At 43.2% G+C, this 16,440-nt stretch overlaps 1 protein-coding gene across 2 annotated transcripts; it reads right to left on the reverse strand.

Moving 5' to 3' along the window:
* Positions 1–1,521: 1,521 nt before the first annotated feature.
* Positions 1,522–15,668, reverse strand: LOC147879806 (uncharacterized). 2 transcript variants are annotated; one of them, XM_087371767.1, is made up of 5 exons: positions 15,463–15,668; positions 14,910–15,371; positions 12,717–12,804; positions 2,051–2,147; positions 1,522–1,903 (listed from the first exon to the last, which is right to left on the reverse strand). In XM_087371767.1, exons 2-5 carry the CDS (start codon positions 15,359–15,361, stop codon positions 1,776–1,778), a joined length of 765 nt encoding a protein of 254 aa, XP_087227893.1. In that variant the 5' UTR covers positions 15,362–15,371; positions 15,463–15,668; the 3' UTR covers positions 1,522–1,775. The 2 variants fall into 2 exon arrangements, with proteins under 2 accessions (XP_087227893.1, XP_087227892.1); XM_087371766.1 differs by lacking the exon at positions 15,463–15,668 and having other exon boundaries at positions 14,910–15,450.
* Between the last annotated feature and the right edge of the window lie 772 nt (positions 15,669–16,440).

Here is a 16,440-nt window from a genome sequence, read left to right on the forward strand (position 1 = left end):
CACATTAGTTTCATTAAGAGGCGAAACTTTTAGATTGGTATCTAAAGTTTGTATGCCATAATAAAAGTAAATGTTTGAAACATTCGTCAGGATTTGAAACTTTTATGCAAAAAAATTTAAAGTTCAGCTAGGATTTACATCTTTTGCTACAAAATTATGAAGAAAATATATAAAATCATACTATAGTCTATAAATATCGTGAAAATAAAAAAATTAACCCAAAAAAATTTCACCAAAATTTTATATGACTATATAAGTATAGCTTCGATAAAAACATCCATGACCATGTGTACATGGCCAATCTTCAAATCTAGTAAACCAACCTTAATGTTGAGCAGAATTCACCCTTCAATCGACTGACACTAGCCAAGGCATGCAACGAGTAGGTGCTTTGGCGAGACCTACTTCCATCCCATCTTTGTAGCTTAACGTTGTGCTTATATCTTTGTTGGTGATTTCTCTCACACAAAAAAAAGGGCTTTTAACATGCTAAGTTAGCTATATTTGTTTAAACCAATAATGGAGATTTAAAATTTTTAATAAAGCAAAATGAAAAAGACAAAAAGTACATTCAAGTGATGGATTCATTGTCACATATTTACAATTGGCCTAAAATGAGGACACATTACACTAAAGGATGCATGCCATATATTTAGACTTGACCAAAGCCATCCAAACTAAATGAACTAATTGTGAAGCTAACCTTTAAAAGATCCATGACTTGTATATCACTAGCTGATTTGGTAGAAGGCTTACCTTGTATGGGGGATAACAATATAACATTGTTTTTACTGTTGATACAAAGGCTTACCTTGTATGGACAATAACAATACAACATTGATTTTAGTGTTGATTGAAATTTCACTCCTTTTGATAGTCCTATACAGCTTCTACTTTTTGCTCTATATACATGCTTGTCATGTGTTGAACAATTGAGAAAATGAATAAAATACATGGGTTAAGTCTCCAAGCTTGCAACAATGCAAGAGTAGTCGGATCTCCAATAAAGTAGTAAGCAAGCTCTCTAGCAATATCTATACAGTTTGGTTTCATTTCATGCTCTCTACATTCCCATTTGATCCTTCTTATAATGTGCCAACAAGGAAAAAGAAGAGCAAGTGTATCTATACTTACGGCTTGGCATGCATGATACCTTGAGTATGATTAAGAGTGACTTACATGAGGATACCTCCGAGGTTCTCTGTTGAGCTTGTATTGAGTTTGCTTGCGGCTGCATTGCACCAGTTGCTTGTAAAAGCCTCTGCTGCTGATCTTGGTGAAGAACATTGTAGATTGAAGTACTGATATCACCTCGTCATATCTTACATTAATTTTTTTCAGTAACATCCCCCCTACCCAACTAATTAACTAATAGGTGCAAAACAACGACTGGGGGGGCCTATTTGAAAAGAATGCTTGCCACTCTATATTTGAATTTAGAAGTCGTCAAAATTTTATAAAGTATGAACCATCCCTTATTGAGCTCTAAAGAATTTGAAACAGAAGGATGCAAAACTTGAATTGCTAAGCTTGAAAATCATCATAAACTTAAAATTTTCATAAAACAGTGTATACTCAACCTCCTGTGAGGTTGATTCCCAGTTACATGATTAATTGCACGAGTACTCAAAAGTTCTGCCAGATTGTAAGCACTGATCCCTGGCTGATGTAAATATAATTTTACCATCCACAAGAATAGGCATTTTTCCAAATATATGAATGACATGAATGCCCTAGTGTTTAAACTGATACACACCCATCCTTCCCATGAAGCCTCAATGGAATAGCCTTGGCCGTGTTCTGAGAGGAACTTTACCCTTGAGCTTTAATCGGCGATAAGACTCCCGAATGTGGCATGGCCTTATAGGACCAGATTCTTTCCTCTCCGTCATTACAATTCTTCCTTTAGGTAGAAGTAAATATACACAAAGAGGTTAGGTTGGAGTCTTTTAGTTTGAAACAAATTTCAAAATCTTGCCATCCTACGAATTGAAGGTACAATAATATGAAACCAAAGGAATAACATTGTGACGAAACAAACATCACTAACCCAATTCCACGAGCTCCCCCACAAACATCTTTGCTATTCCTGACATAACAATCGTCATTGGCATCGAGATAGGGCAGCCAGCAACACTCTGCAATAGCTGCAATTACAAGCAGTTGAGTCAAAATCCTCCAACGTGGTGGTACCTCATTTTATCACTGTAGCTCTAGCTGTCAACGCAATCTGCGAACAGAATGAGGACTAAAAGTTTCTTATGATGTAGTTCACACACAATCTGATGCTTCACAGTGAAACCAAAATCATGTAATTCTGATATATAGTCAAAAGAAACATGCATACATGGAGTTTTCTTTCAGTATTCTTTGTAATGAAGGACAATGAAAGCTGATGATGGGCCTGTAATGAAGGACAATGAAAGCTGATGATGAGGCCCATCCACAAACGTACATCACATTTGATTTCCTTTTATTCAATAGGACACCCAAGGGCACTGTATGAATCCAAAATTTTGTTCTTTTGACTTTAAAGAGAAGAAGATGCAGTACTGTCAAAAAAAATTAGATTCAAGGATTGAAGCCACAACACTTCCTCTCCCTAAAAAATCATGGAGACCCCAAGTCTCAATTGTGCATATAGGAACAGACATCATTCCTAGTCACATCACCCCTGGCGTACAAATTTCAATGCCCAACATTTGATCCAAGATAGACAAGTTAAATACAGAAGAGAGACTTGCTTTAACGTACCATGCTCTCACTACTGCTAACAATGATGATTTCAGGAGCCACATGTTTCAACTAGCATCTCACAAAAAATTTATGCTTAGGAAAAAGTTTAGAACCATGAATCAAATTCAGTCAATACCCAATGAAGTCCAATGCAAACGGTGGAGGGGGAAATGTAACAGGTGCCAGCAATTAAAGGCAACCCGTAGGTTCCTGGACTCGCAAGCTGGAAGCAATTCAGGTCATGCTGGGGATAGCAAATGGTGGATGGTCCACTCAAGAGTATGCATCCTACTTGGGACAGGGAAATACCATACGGGCATCAATAGAAGCAGCCCACAATCAGCCTTTCCTCCACTGAAGCAGAGCACAAGGCCCTCACAACAGCTGCAAGTGAGGATATTTCATTCACAAGAATTCTTGGGGAGATTGGTAACATGGAAGATGAACACTTCTAAATCCATGCCTCTTCTCTATTGTTTCAGCAAATGATCCAACTCATCATAAAAGGACAAGCCACATTGATGTTTAAGAACACGTCACCAAAGAAAGAGTTCTATGTGGGGAAATTCAGCTCAAATAATGCACAAGCAAAAAGAATATGGCAGATATCTTCACCAAACCTCTATGTGGGGAAATTTAACTCAAACAATGCGCAAGCAAAAAGAAAATGGCCGATATCTTCACCAAACCTTCGGGATGCCCAAAAATTCAAGACTGTGGTAACTCATGATCATCATAAAAGATTTTCAAGATATGGAACTAATAGGATCATAGATCTCCCGACTAAACAAAAACCCATCCATTATTTTTGTTAGCCTTTTGAAAGGAAAGGTAGATGAAAAGGATACGCTGCTTTCAGAAGAGGAGTTGATTCAATTGAAAGATGTATCTGGCAATGTTCCATCGGACCTAAGGATGATGATATTTTTCTGTGAGCCAATTGAGCAGAAAGCTAGATCAAAAGGATGAAAACTACTTTCAGAATGGGAGTTGGCTCAACTGAAAGATGTATCTGGCTGTAGCCTTAAGAAAAGATTTCTGAACTTCCTTTATGGGGACAAAATTGTCTTACTATGGAGTAATGTTTTGTTGCAAGATTTGGGTTCCTTTATCTGCTCGCATAGTGTGACTTTAAATCTGTACTCGGTCCTCAGGTTGCCTCTAGCTCCCGTAGCGCTAATCCTCCCTCCACTCACCGTCTGCTCCGCCACTCACATCTCTGATCTTCCCCTCAGGGGGCTGCATCCTTGACCAGCTGCACCCATCTAGCTCCTCCACCCCACCCTTGCTCTTCCACCCTCTCTCGAGCTGCACTCTAATCCGTAAACCAATAGAAAGGAAAGCACCTTCATGTTGTTTTTTTTGCCTCTGCAGCAAACTTCTCATTATGGATAATCTACCTCCATGCCCAATGTCTATATGTAGCACCACCACTAGATCGTCTGTGCCCATACGAGAATCTTCTTGTCAGAGCCCTCCCTTGGGCCCCAACCTTTGTATCCCTTTAATAATACCTAGGCCTGGATACACAGACGGGGCACGACCTTCTGTGGGTAATTTTGGATCGATTGTCCGACGTGAATGACCTTATTCCAACGAAAATGGAGGTGAAAACTCTTGAATTAGCTATACAATTGGTGGAGCATATATCTAGATTGTATTGCAATTGGTAGTAATCGGGGTAGTAAATATAAGAGTTGCTTTTAGATGAAATTCCCACTCAAACTAACAGGGTCAAGCAGATCATAGAGGATATATATATACCTTCCTAAGATTAAAATATATCCAATCTTACAAATATATCCATAGAGGATATGCTACGAGCAAGAGAGTAAAATGCAAACTAATATAATTTGCATTTAATGATTTTGCAACAAGTTTTAGTCCATTCATGGTAATGAAAATTGTATTGGGGCTTGAAAAAAAGAAAGTTCAGTTAGCTAAAACATTACTATAAGATATGGATCAAATGCTTGAAACAACTGAAGATAGCATAAAAAGGGCTGAAGATAGAGCATGAAGTTCTGCAGATCCACCCTGAAAGACAATTTTAAAAGTGCTCGAACCCTTAAAACAGGTAAATAACCAAAAATGTTTCCTATGTACTGTGTTTCATTCATAATACTGAATTAGAGAACATGCTTACAAATTAACTCTATCATAAGGATGGAGACTACCTCCAAATTTCCACAGTACTAGACTCCAAAGAAAACTGGATGGTGTACCAGGGAATGTGCAGGGCTACCACATGGGCAGCATGCAAGCTGCCACAAAAGCAGCATGGACAGCAAGGAAATCTACAGAAGACTGCAACAAAGGCAGCAGCAACTTGGAGCAGGGAAGACCTTGCAAGGACAGCCAAACTGGGCTATCAGGACCAAGTCACAGGGCTGCAGACAGACATGCAGACCTGCGCAGAAAACAGGAGCAAATAGGAGTCGATAGACAGGTTGGAGCAGGAAGAAAAACGAGCTGCAGAAGGCACAGCAACAGAGCTGCCACATGGCAGCAGGGCGCAATGATTGAGCAGATTTATGTCTGCAGAGTTTCTAGGGGCTTCCCAGGAATAGGCAGTTCTTATTCAGTTTTCAGGATTCCAGGTGCCTCATATTGGGCTATCTCCACAACAGCAGGGAGGTCCTAAACACCCACAGGAGGTCCTCATAGCAGGCTGCCTACACAGCAGCACTAAGTAAGGACAGGAATCAAGGGAGACCTGTGCCTCGCTATTGACTGCAGACAAGGAGGTAGAGCCAACGCCTCACCATTGGCTCTCCACCGGAGCAGTAAGGAAGCGTGACTTTGCTTTTTCTTCAACAAGAAAGAAACGTCTCTAAGCAACTGAAAACACTTGCCTTAACAAACAAGTTAAGTAGGGGGAATGATATATCATTCAAGAGGCCTGCCCAACTCGCATTCAAAGTGTTGAGTTTGAAGCAATCTAAGATAAGAAAAAAATCTGGAGAAAGCGCACATTCGGGCTGAGAACTCACACACTTGCCCACACTATCTTCAAGTATTGATATACACATCAAACTGTAACAATGACAAGATGGAAAATTCGTCTTTGATTGGTCCACCAAGAAGTTGAATTCATTGTGCGCTGTTTTGCTTCTGTGCATTCTTAATGCAAAATGATTGACACGGCGACTTCAAGCTCCATTGTCAGAGAACCTTCAGCTGCCTCCATTGCCACATTTAGAGATGGGAAATTTTGTTTACCTTGACATTCAGTTCTCGCCTAAACATCTACAGCCGATGAACACTCTTGAATCTCTAGGCAGCTTGCTGCTCCATCATGCTCCGAGCTCATCCCTATCACTTCAACCTACCACCATCGCAAGAATTTGAGATGCAATCTCTCTCCAACCTACTGCTGTTCTTGCGTGGCATGCTTGCTCTGCGTTGAGCTCTCCCACACATAGTATTTTGAGATGGTCTTCGTAGCTTTCTCCTATGTTTGCTATCAACATAGCCACCGGACAATTATGTGGACCCGGTACCAATAGTAAATCTAGGATTTCTTACAGCTTGCTCTGGCAAGAAAAAGCATACATATAATTGTTTTATGCTGCTATTGTGACCTTCCCTGACTGTAATTGCAACAGTAGCAGCTCTAGCTCAAAAGCCTACTCGCCGAGCCAACTAATAGAAGCAATACAATAGATGGCGTATTTGCACTAAAGCATTATAAGGCTATGAAAGCCTTTCAGATACAATAGCATCTATGAATAATGTTAGGAACTTGACTGTATCCTAAGGATAGAGTCCTAGAGTGACCTATAGTTGTGGGTGTGAGGTGTCTTACAGCCCACTTTCCCTTTGGGTGGTCGTAGGGTTGCTTGACCTTTGGATATGATTATTTAGATTCTGTGTTACATCACCCCAATGAGGTCACATGCGTTGCATCTGTGTTAAAGTGGCATGTACCTTTCATTGTCATCATTGAATCATATCAAAAGACTTGCCTCCATCTTGTGTCATCATGTCAATTCTTGCTTCTCCCTCCCTATCATTATATTTTTGGAAGCCCATCAATTTCTGCCCCTCAGTAGATTCTTACACATATGATAGTGGCTTAGATTGTTTGGAAGCCCCATCAATTTCTGCCCGTCAGTAGGTTCTTACACATATCATATTGGCTTAAATTGTTGAACAGGCTACCCGATAGATTTGTAGCCTCAAATCCTTGCAGGTCTCAAGATACTCCTCTCCAAACCTAACCCAACCACGTGATTACTAGTTGCTCCCATCTCCCAGCTGCCTCTAATATATTACACCTATGTCAATCAAGTACCTCCCATCCTCACTGCAAGGGCTCTATCTTGCATAACCTCCAAGCCGATGGACTTCATGAACCCCTCATCAACTTCACATCGGTTTATTAGCTCTACTGCAAACACTTTCTCAGTTTGAGTTCTCTTCTAGAATACATTTTCATGCACAATGCGTAAATGTGGAACCACCATTAGATGCCATGATGCCAATACAAGAATCCTCTCATTAGAGCCCTCTCTTGGCCTCAACCTTTGCAACCCTTGATTACTACCTAGGCCTACGTAATACCACTAGACCCTTAGCACCTTTACATTCGGTCATAGATTGTTGCCAAATGTCCATTCTTTACCATCTCACTCTTTAGACACCATTGAATTTAGAGCCCTCTTGTTTCCCTCTTTACCATCATCTCTATCCACGATTCTCATATTACAATCAACACAGCAATAGGACAAGAGTCTACTATGACTATTCCAAGGGAAATCTCTATTTTGCTTCATGATGCTCTGACCTCCCTTCCCCATGCTGCCTCTAGCCCCTCAATATACCTCTCCCTCTGCTTCTCAATACCCTCTTGCCTCCCCATGAGCCACTCGCTGGTCTCCTTCTTGCCTAGAGTGCTTCACTGAGCTGTACTTGTTTGACAGGTTGTCTTCTGTTCTCCAGCATCTTCATCCCCTCTAGCCTCCTCCCCTAGCTGCACAATGCATCCCTGCCCCTCCTACTTCTTGTGCTGTTTGTCCACCTCTTCGCGTTCCCCCCCCTGCGCCCCCCCCCTTTTGAGTTGCATCTCCACCCTTTCTATGTCCCTTCTAGGACTAACCAAGGCTTAACCATCATTTAAAGATCTAGAGTTAAACTAGTTCAACACAAGATATGTGTTGAGCAATCTACCCTACGCTCACTTGATAAGACGTCGAAATGCGGTGGGCTGATACAGATCTTGATGCATTAAGTAGTGTGTGCCATGTGAAGTCTCAGATCCTCCAACACAAAGTGAGGAACCTACCGAAAATTCCCAAGAGAAAAAAGGAGAGGAGCCCACAGATTGAGGGAGGATTCGTCTGTCAAGCAGAGACGACGGACGGAACTTTGCTGGCTGTAAAGAGAGAAATCCACAAAGATGGAGTTGCTTGATGTTGAAGAAACAGGTTTCCTCCACCCCAAGGATTGTTGTGATGTATTGATTTCGAACAAGATGTCGATGCTCCTCATCGTGCACACTTTCGGATGAATGCCCCATTTGTCAACAACCATGTTGCAGGCAATCACAGATTTGAGCTGCAGGCAATCACAGATTTTATTTAGCTCAAACAGTTCCTCACACGCATCCAAACAAAACCTTCCTTGCTGCCAGATGATAGATTTTCATCTCCTCTTCTCTATCATCCCCTCCACATCCGTTCATCCCAACAGCTCATCTCTCGATCTTTGAACTGAGTATTGTCTTTCCTATTGAGCTCCCATGATTCCCTATAGAAGAACCTAAACCTCAAATCTTCCGCCTTAATTTTCTTGACCGGATTGTCAAAGCCAGATTCTCCATAAATCGAGCGGTTATAGTTGGTGCACCATGCTAGTTATTGCAGAGATGTGAATGTCTGATTACGATAAGGCAGTACTTGTATTGGCTGAGGGTTAGGACAACGTACCTGGGGGTTTAGGTTGACCTAAGGTTGAGATTAGAGGTAGCGTACGTAAGGTGTTAGACCCAGTAAATAGAGCTGATCCAAGAAAAGCAATGATTTATGAAAAAGCAAGCTATTTTAAGCATGGCTTCCAACGTAAATATTAGATGCTAAGCATAACTATAGCTAGGCTTATAAATACAAGCCGCTACTTAGTATTCGGGATGTCTACGAGATAGGTGTTTCCTAGCGATCCAAACCTACAGCTAGGACGTAGTAGGTCGGTGGAAGGCATGTACTTGATCATCAAGTATGGTTTTGAAATAGTAAACCTATGGTCGGGAGGTGTGAGCTTGCTAGTTCAACCTTTAGGAGTCAGGTGTGCATTCAAACAACGGGATGAAAAAAGTGCTACTTTGCATTGCCAATTCAGCACCATGTGATGATGAGCTGACACGGGAGTGAGCATGGTTACTCGTTGAGACCACTGCAACATTGGGCTAAAGATATACCCATTTGGAGTTGATTCGCACAGTGAGGAAGGAGCTTCCTAATTTGTGATTTGCTATTTTGAGACCTTGGCTGAGAAAAGCACAGGTGATGGAGTGATAAGCCTTTCTTAGTTTGGCTTTCCTAAATTTAGGAGTAGGCCTCTGTGGAAAGTAAAGTTTGCTTTTATGGCATGGCATGACATAAATTTGGAAGAGAACTTGCAAGCAGAAGGAAATTTAGATGTATTGTTCTTGGCATGCATGCCTTTTATAAACTATAGTTATTTGTAACTAAGGGGTGTTGGAATGGTCACCTCCCCATCTGTAAGCCCCCCCATATGAGGAGAGCATGGGGGAGGTAGACCTGGAGATATTGGGGCTGTTACATGGGGAGCACATGAGCTGCCATGTGGGCAGCTGTCAAAGCAAAGGACAGGCGTATGGCCTGCAACAGGGCCCTGTGAAGGGCGCGCTCGCCGTTGACATCAGCAGGGTACGGCCCCACTGTACGGGGCTGTACAGAGGCTTCTTTGATGGAGAACAGGGCTGTTGGAAGCCTGACAGATGGTGGGACCTGCAGTGGCCAAAGGCGCCTCCATGGCAGGGCCTTTGGGCCTTGTATGGAGCCTGCAACAAGGCTGGAACAGGGCCAGCAGAAGGGCAGAGGCCTGTGCCTATGGCGGGCTGCCATGTGGCCAGGCGGGTCTGTGGAGCAGCCCCCAAACCAAGTCGGTTTAGACTGGGAGGGGGCAGACCCAGGGGTCGGCCCTACCAGGTCGGTCTATTTCAGGGCCCCTTGGGCCTATAAAAGGAGAGGCATTTGGCCTCATTCGTCATCACTTGGAGCAGCCCTCAGGACAGCAGACAGGAGCAGCGAAGGGGGAGCCTTAGGCCTACATTCAGGAGGACAAGGTGACCTAGGAGAAGCTGCAGACTGAGCTAGAGTGGCAGCCCACCTAGGCTGGCTTCCGGACAGCAAGGTGGAAGGGATCTAGACAGAGAGTCTACATATGCTCGAGGTGGAGCACGCGGGCTCAGAGATCTAGAAGTGCCTGGCTTGTAGTAGAAGGACCTTTTGGTATTGTATCCTGTCCTAGTTCCTGGATGGACGGAAATATAAAGTGTTACTTCTATATTTGTCTCTGAGCATTGTCTATTACTAGCTTGCACATCTATGCACATAAGTTAAGAAATTTGTGATTCCACACCCCGCATCAGTGTGTGAGCTCCTGGGCATTACTATCAGTCTTCCGCTGTGCGTACCCTCTGTATGGTCATTTCTAACAAGGGGGAGGGTGGTTTTAAGGCTCACCCACCCAGCTTTATTGCTGAGTGTCTATAGGCTTTCCTAAAATTGATCCGTGCCTAAATGCCTCCTCAAAGCCTTGTTGCAGATTTTAGGGCAGCCTATAAGGTTGATCGCAGCCCTGCTAGTATCTTGGGTTGGCCATTGGACGACTCAAGCCAATTGGAAGTTGCCCCACAGAAGTGGAAGTGGACCTAACAGAACTAGTGCATGCATGGGTGCTGCGTTTGGACAGCGGCCGTACTACATGCACGAAGAATTGAACCAAGCTGAAAGTAGCGCATGCTTCTTTAGGAAACTTTTCCTATATAGCATGCAGCCCAAGAGGAGCTTATTTTAAGGCAAGAATCCATTAATAGAAAAACAGTTTCTTTTTTTGTCAATAGTGCCTACTCCAAGAGTTCCTGGCTTTAGGAGGTGGGGCGGCAAAGTATTAGCTTTTCTTGGCTAAAAGTTGCCTACCTAAAGAACCTTTATTCCTTTTTCAGAAATGGGCCTTTAAGGTCCACACTCCTTTCCAGACAGCATGAATTCGTCTACTTCCTCTATTGGAGTTGCCTAAAGCACTAGATGGAGCTGGCAATGAAAGAATTCCATGAGCAGAATGGTTTGTCAGATGACGATTTGTCTAAAGGATAGATAACACCCTCTGATAATGGATGGGAAATTTGTGGATCTGAAAATTATCTTGTGCAAAGTTTAGATTCTCTGGCACCAACCAACACTCCTAAGCCCAAGGATGGGTAGTTTTGTTGTTTGGGCTAGTTTTAAGGCTACCACTATCTTGCATTGACTCTTTGTAGACAGATTTTGTAAATCTGTCCACTAAAAAATGTTTATTAGAAATTGAAATTCTAGTGTCATTAGATATGAAATTCTATGCTTCTTTGTGGCAAGAACACCCAACTGGAAGTTCCATGTTTGCCAATTAATACAGTGTGAGGTTATTCTTTCTAATACAACTGGAAGTTCCATGTTTGCCAATTAATACTATTCATCATGATTCTTTCTGAAGTTGTGGGCATTTTGAATTCTCTCTACATGACTCTTATACAGGGAGGAACTGACCAGTAATGCAGGTGTCATGACTGACGTCTGCTTTCACATATCTTAATAAGGCACTGGGTGCTTTGTCTATGGGATCAATAACTCACATGCTTGCCTGACATATTTTGTAAGAACATGTAAAGCTTGATGCGGTGCGAGGGTCAACTCTTCTCTTATGGGCGACGCCTTTACTCATATCAGAATGGACATGAATTAGTTAAAAGAGTGTGCCTCAACAAAATTCCAACCCCACCTCTCTCACAAGGCCAATGTGTATACGGTGATATACAAGTCAGGGAAAACCGAGGAGAAGATATGGCTTGATTTTCTACAATTTTGATGGGATTCACAATAATAATGTTACTCTATTGGGTATACTAAGTTGAGGTTGACCAAAGCATTGCAGTGCCTACAGATGGGCACTCTATGGAACAGCAGCAGACTCGCAATGCAGTAGCAACAGTGCCTACAGATGGGCACCCTATGCAGCAGCAGTGGCCTCACAATGCAGCAGCTAGACGTGAGGACAGGCATGGGGAATCACCATGCAGCAGCTGGGCATGGGATGGATTTTGGCGGGGACACATTTGAATGTGGTTTCTACAATGGGTCTACCTTATTCTTAACTGCAGGTTCTTGCATGTGTTCTTGAGTGAATTTGGAAGTAAATCCTTCACGGAATGCTCCAGAAAACGGAAGCAGCCAGATCCCATGCAACCACACATGTGAGGTAATGCAGATATGCACCGCGCTTTGTGAATATGTATTTCTGGGTAAGAAGACACAAACCGCTGAAAGCAAAATGAAAATTTCAAAGAGGCACAGATTAAGGAAGAAAGAGAGATGCAGAAGCTCACTCCTGTATAGTGTATGGAGGCAGAATCATCAACAAACAAAAAAGGAGGTACATGATGCAACATACATGCATCCACACAGATATGTCTGCCTTCATTTATATACATTTAAAAAAGGCTGTACAAGTAGTTTGAATCTCCCACAGTTGTGAAAGCAATGCAAGTTCACAAATAAAGTGTTTTGTAACATACAAAATTAAAACATTCATGGAGGCAAACATACCACTTCCCTTGTGTGAGGGCAAAAGCTCATTTGCGATGATCTAAAAACCAAGTCTAGCTGTATTCATAGTCCCCTTCTCCGCCTCCACATCCATTGACAAAAAAGAGAGGGCATCAAGAAAACAAGCATAATATATTCGGATGTCTGCCATACCCGTCTCATATTTGCTTTCTGGAAGCCTGATCGTCGATAGCACTCATAACGACTCATTTGCTCAGGTGTAAATTGAGCCAAGATAGACCTTCACATCCATGCACAAAAGCAGATATAAGTGTGATTATAAAGATCTAAAGTAATGGAAAAGTAAGAAGAGGAATGATTTACATCCACAACCAATTCAAAGGCCAACAAGAGCTTTCTGATGTCATGCAAAGTTTTGCCGCTTCCTCCTAGATGCTGATTCAAATTCAATGCATCATGCACACCGGTAACAAGAAAACAACTGTCTCACACTATGGATGCATGGGACAGCTCAAGCGCTTGGTGCGCAATTTCTTGTGGGCAAGATCTGATGGCACGAGGAACACTAGAGCCGTGGTCGCCTACCAGATGATGATCCTATCCCAAATAGAGGGAGGACTTGGCATCATTGACCCGGAGATGCAAAGACTCACTCCAAGCTCGGAAGCCTTGAAGCTCTTCGCTTCAGTGAGGGCTTCTCAAGAACACCCCCCACACAAGTGGTCAGTGGTAATAGTCTCATCAGTGGATCTTCTCAGAGCCCCTCCTCACTAGGAAGGACTCACCCTTGATGAGGAGTTTAAATAGCGCGTTGTGTCAGTGGCTGTCTAGAGGATTCCTCCTCGATGCCACCAAGAGTTTGAGCACCAATGCCTTCTATAGCATCCTGAGGTTCAAGATTAGGAAGGCTTCATGTTATGTCACCTGATGCATATCGGCTGGGCATAGTGGGACGGTGGCCCAGCCAGTTCTTTTGGAGCTTGGAGTCATCTTCCAACTGAGGCAGAAGCACGGGTGAGAGCCCTCTCCCAATTCAGGGAACCTCGCATGCGAATGATAGACTCTGCCATCGTTGACTCTTGGAGGGATACACTCCACAGACCCTCATTTCCCCGCATTTGTATGGGCAATTCTCCAGGACAAGGATGGCCTTGAGAATCTAGTATTTGCACGGAGCCCTTGGATCATTCCACTCCATGGATTATAGAATGAGGGCGGGGGGGCTCCTCCAGCCAATGTTTGATGGAGACCCTAGGCTTGCTTGAGTGGCACAGGATCAGAGTAGTGGACTGCTTGGGCAAGGATTGGACCCAATTCAACTATTCTCAACATTCATGAATGAGGTGGTGTTCGATATTAATGTTCCACCCTCAATCCTTTGTTGCTCAATCCGTAAGGACCCCATATGAGGTGAAGCCAAGAGGGTCTGAGAGAATCTGGCTAATCTGAAGCGATGTGTTAGGCAATTGTGTGAACTAGACCTGGAGCCCACATATCCTGAGGACAGGTTGCTTGACTGCTGTGTGTCAACAAGAATAAGGTGGACGGCCACATATAGGCATGTGGCAAGGTTGTTGATTGGCAGCTGCAAGTCAAGCAAAAGTCTGCTAGAAGGTGGGTCATAGGTCGGCTGTAACCAACTCAAGCCCAGACGCCATGTGGAAGGTTACCTTGGTCAACATTAGGTCAAGTTGGCTCATGTGAGTGTCGGAAAACTAGGGCTGCTTGCTCTAGACAGCGGAATGATCTCTCAAACTTTATCCGATCTCTCTCAAGATAGTACACAATGAGTCAAGCCACAAACTCAAAAATGTAGAAGACAGAACAGCAAAGAAGACGGCCAATAGAACTCAGTGTATTCCTATGGGCAAAGGTGCTAAGGAATAAGGTGTATACTTCCAGGCTCCAGCAGATGCTGAGCTATCCTGCATCCAAAAGAGGGTGTCAAAAAGCTGAGACTAACAGGACCCTCTGATAGCGAACTGGCTCCTACGCTGCCCTGTAGAAGGGCTTCGGTGGGATGCCAATAAAGTCGCCGGTGTTTACTTCGCAATCGCAATGCAATTCCGGTTGTCAGAATATATTTCCACTGTATCCCCTTGAAAAACCTTCATGTCTTCCAAAAGATCCATCGGAGCCACAAGGATTTGCATGATATCAAACGCGCTGCTGTTTGTATGTATGTATGTATCTATCTATGTATATACCTATATCTGTCTAAATATATTGAAGCACCTCGTGTACTAGTTGTTTTACACTTGAGCTTAGAACGAAGCTAATCTTTATCAAGAGTATGGAAAACCCCACTGATGTCCAGACAACGAGAACAATAGCAAGTCTATCTTATGTCACACTCAAATCAAAGCCGAAGCAACGGGCACTTACTGCATCTTCTCAGGATCAACTGTTTGACACTTTCCTAACTCAATTTCCAGGTTTTCTTCCTCCTCGTCGTCGTCTTCCTTGGCTTTCGCACTGCTGCCCGTGTGGCCCGCTCGGTTTACATGCTCTCCTGATGCCCTCCTGTTCTCCTCATCGTCGTCGCTGTGGAAGGTCACCCTCTTGGAGGGTCCCTTTTGAGGCTTCGTGAGTTTGGGCTTCTTCGCAGGGGCATGGCCATGTTCGTGGTGTTGTTGGTCGTCGTCCACATCCTCGTCCTCCTGCTCGTTCTCGTGCTCATGCTCGTGCTCGTGCTCGTGCTCGTGGTCGCGTTGCTGCTGCTCGTGCTGCGACAATTCCTCATCCTCCTCTCTGTCTTCTTCCTCGTCCTCCTCTTCTTCTGCTCCCCCTCCTCCGTCATCGCCCTCCATCTCTGCTGCCCCACGCTTGGAGCCCATCTCTGTTCTTCTGCAGACAAAATGGGTTGTGAGTCGATTGTTGCTGCTAGAGCAATGTGCCCAATAAACTTCTACTGTTCAATGTTAAACACGTAAAATACTTGGGTGACGATTAGTTTTTGTTTCCTGTGTTCACGTCTTTGTCAACGTATGAGCTTATGTTGAGTGCAATAAGCAGCCGTATTCTCGGAAGAATTTTTAAGTAGTTATGAGGGAAGGCAACTTCTCAGAATTTCTTGTAAATTTGTCAAGTTTCTTTTGACATCCCTGCAACTTGCTCTCCCTTAGTATTGTTGCTTTTCAATTAAATAGCTTGGTCTTTAGTGTTTTAAACCACTTTTCAATTTAAGTTCCTTGAGTCTTCCCTTCTCTTCCTTTCATCATTTACAGCACCTTCATTGTGGTTTCCCCACCTGGTTTTTCCTTTGATCCGTGTGTGTCGTGCATCCGTGCAAGGAGCACGGGCGGGTGGGGTGGGGAACATGGCATGTTTGGGGGGCTGCTTCTTTTGAAACCCTCTTTTGAGTTCTCCTCTTTATTTTTGGCCTGCCTCTCAGTAGGCCTTAGTGAAGGTTCCTGGCAAAATTTTGAATTTTTTAAAGTTTTTATTCGTGAATTGTTTACTAGTCCACTTGCCTGTTTTGGGTTTTTTATGATTGATTGAGGGCATGTGATCTCCACCTATTCCTCCCTCTTTCTCTCTCTTTCTATTTCAAGGCAAGACCCATAATGTTGTGTTCTTGTAAGGGTAAGTTCAATTATTGTCGGCAACGAATAAGAGGGTGGAGGCATGTGTGGTTGTGTGTTCAGGCCGTTGTGATTTGCTATGTGTAAACGTGTTTTAGTGAATGAAAGTGCAATGTTGTGGTGATTCATCACATGTAAACATACGCTCTATCCAAAATCAAATGATGTCCCGATAAGAATGTTGTGCCTATGTAGGTTTGTCCATGCGTGATCTAGTTGGGAGCCATATATGGTTGTTGATTACTTGAATTGTAGTTTAAGGTCGAATTGGTCCACCATTTTCTATAGATTCGTCGATTCCAGTGTACTTTTGCACATGTCGATGTTGAAGT

This window comes from Dipteris shenzhenensis, chromosome 33 (genome assembly GCF_047967505.1).
Source record: "Dipteris shenzhenensis isolate YYH24624 ecotype China chromosome 33, Dip_SZ_1.0, whole genome shotgun sequence".
Lineage (NCBI taxonomy): Eukaryota > Viridiplantae > Streptophyta > Polypodiopsida > Gleicheniales > Dipteridaceae > Dipteris > Dipteris shenzhenensis.

What these genes read in the sequence shown, in the direction of transcription:
- LOC147879806 (XM_087371767.1), bottom strand. Translation starts at nt 15,361, where the DNA reads ATGGGCTCCAAGCGTGGGGCAGCAGAGATGGAGGGCGATGACGGAGGA. An exon ending in GTTGATCCTGAGAAGATGCA is followed by an intron (nt 12,805 to 14,909) that starts GTAAGTGCCCGT and finishes ATGGATGTGAAG; the next exon opens with GTCTATCTTGGCTCAATTTA. An exon ending in GGGGGAGCTCGTGGAATTGG is followed by an intron (nt 1,904 to 2,050) that starts GTTAGTGATGTT and finishes TTCTACCTAAAG; the next exon opens with GAAGAATTGTAATGACGGAG.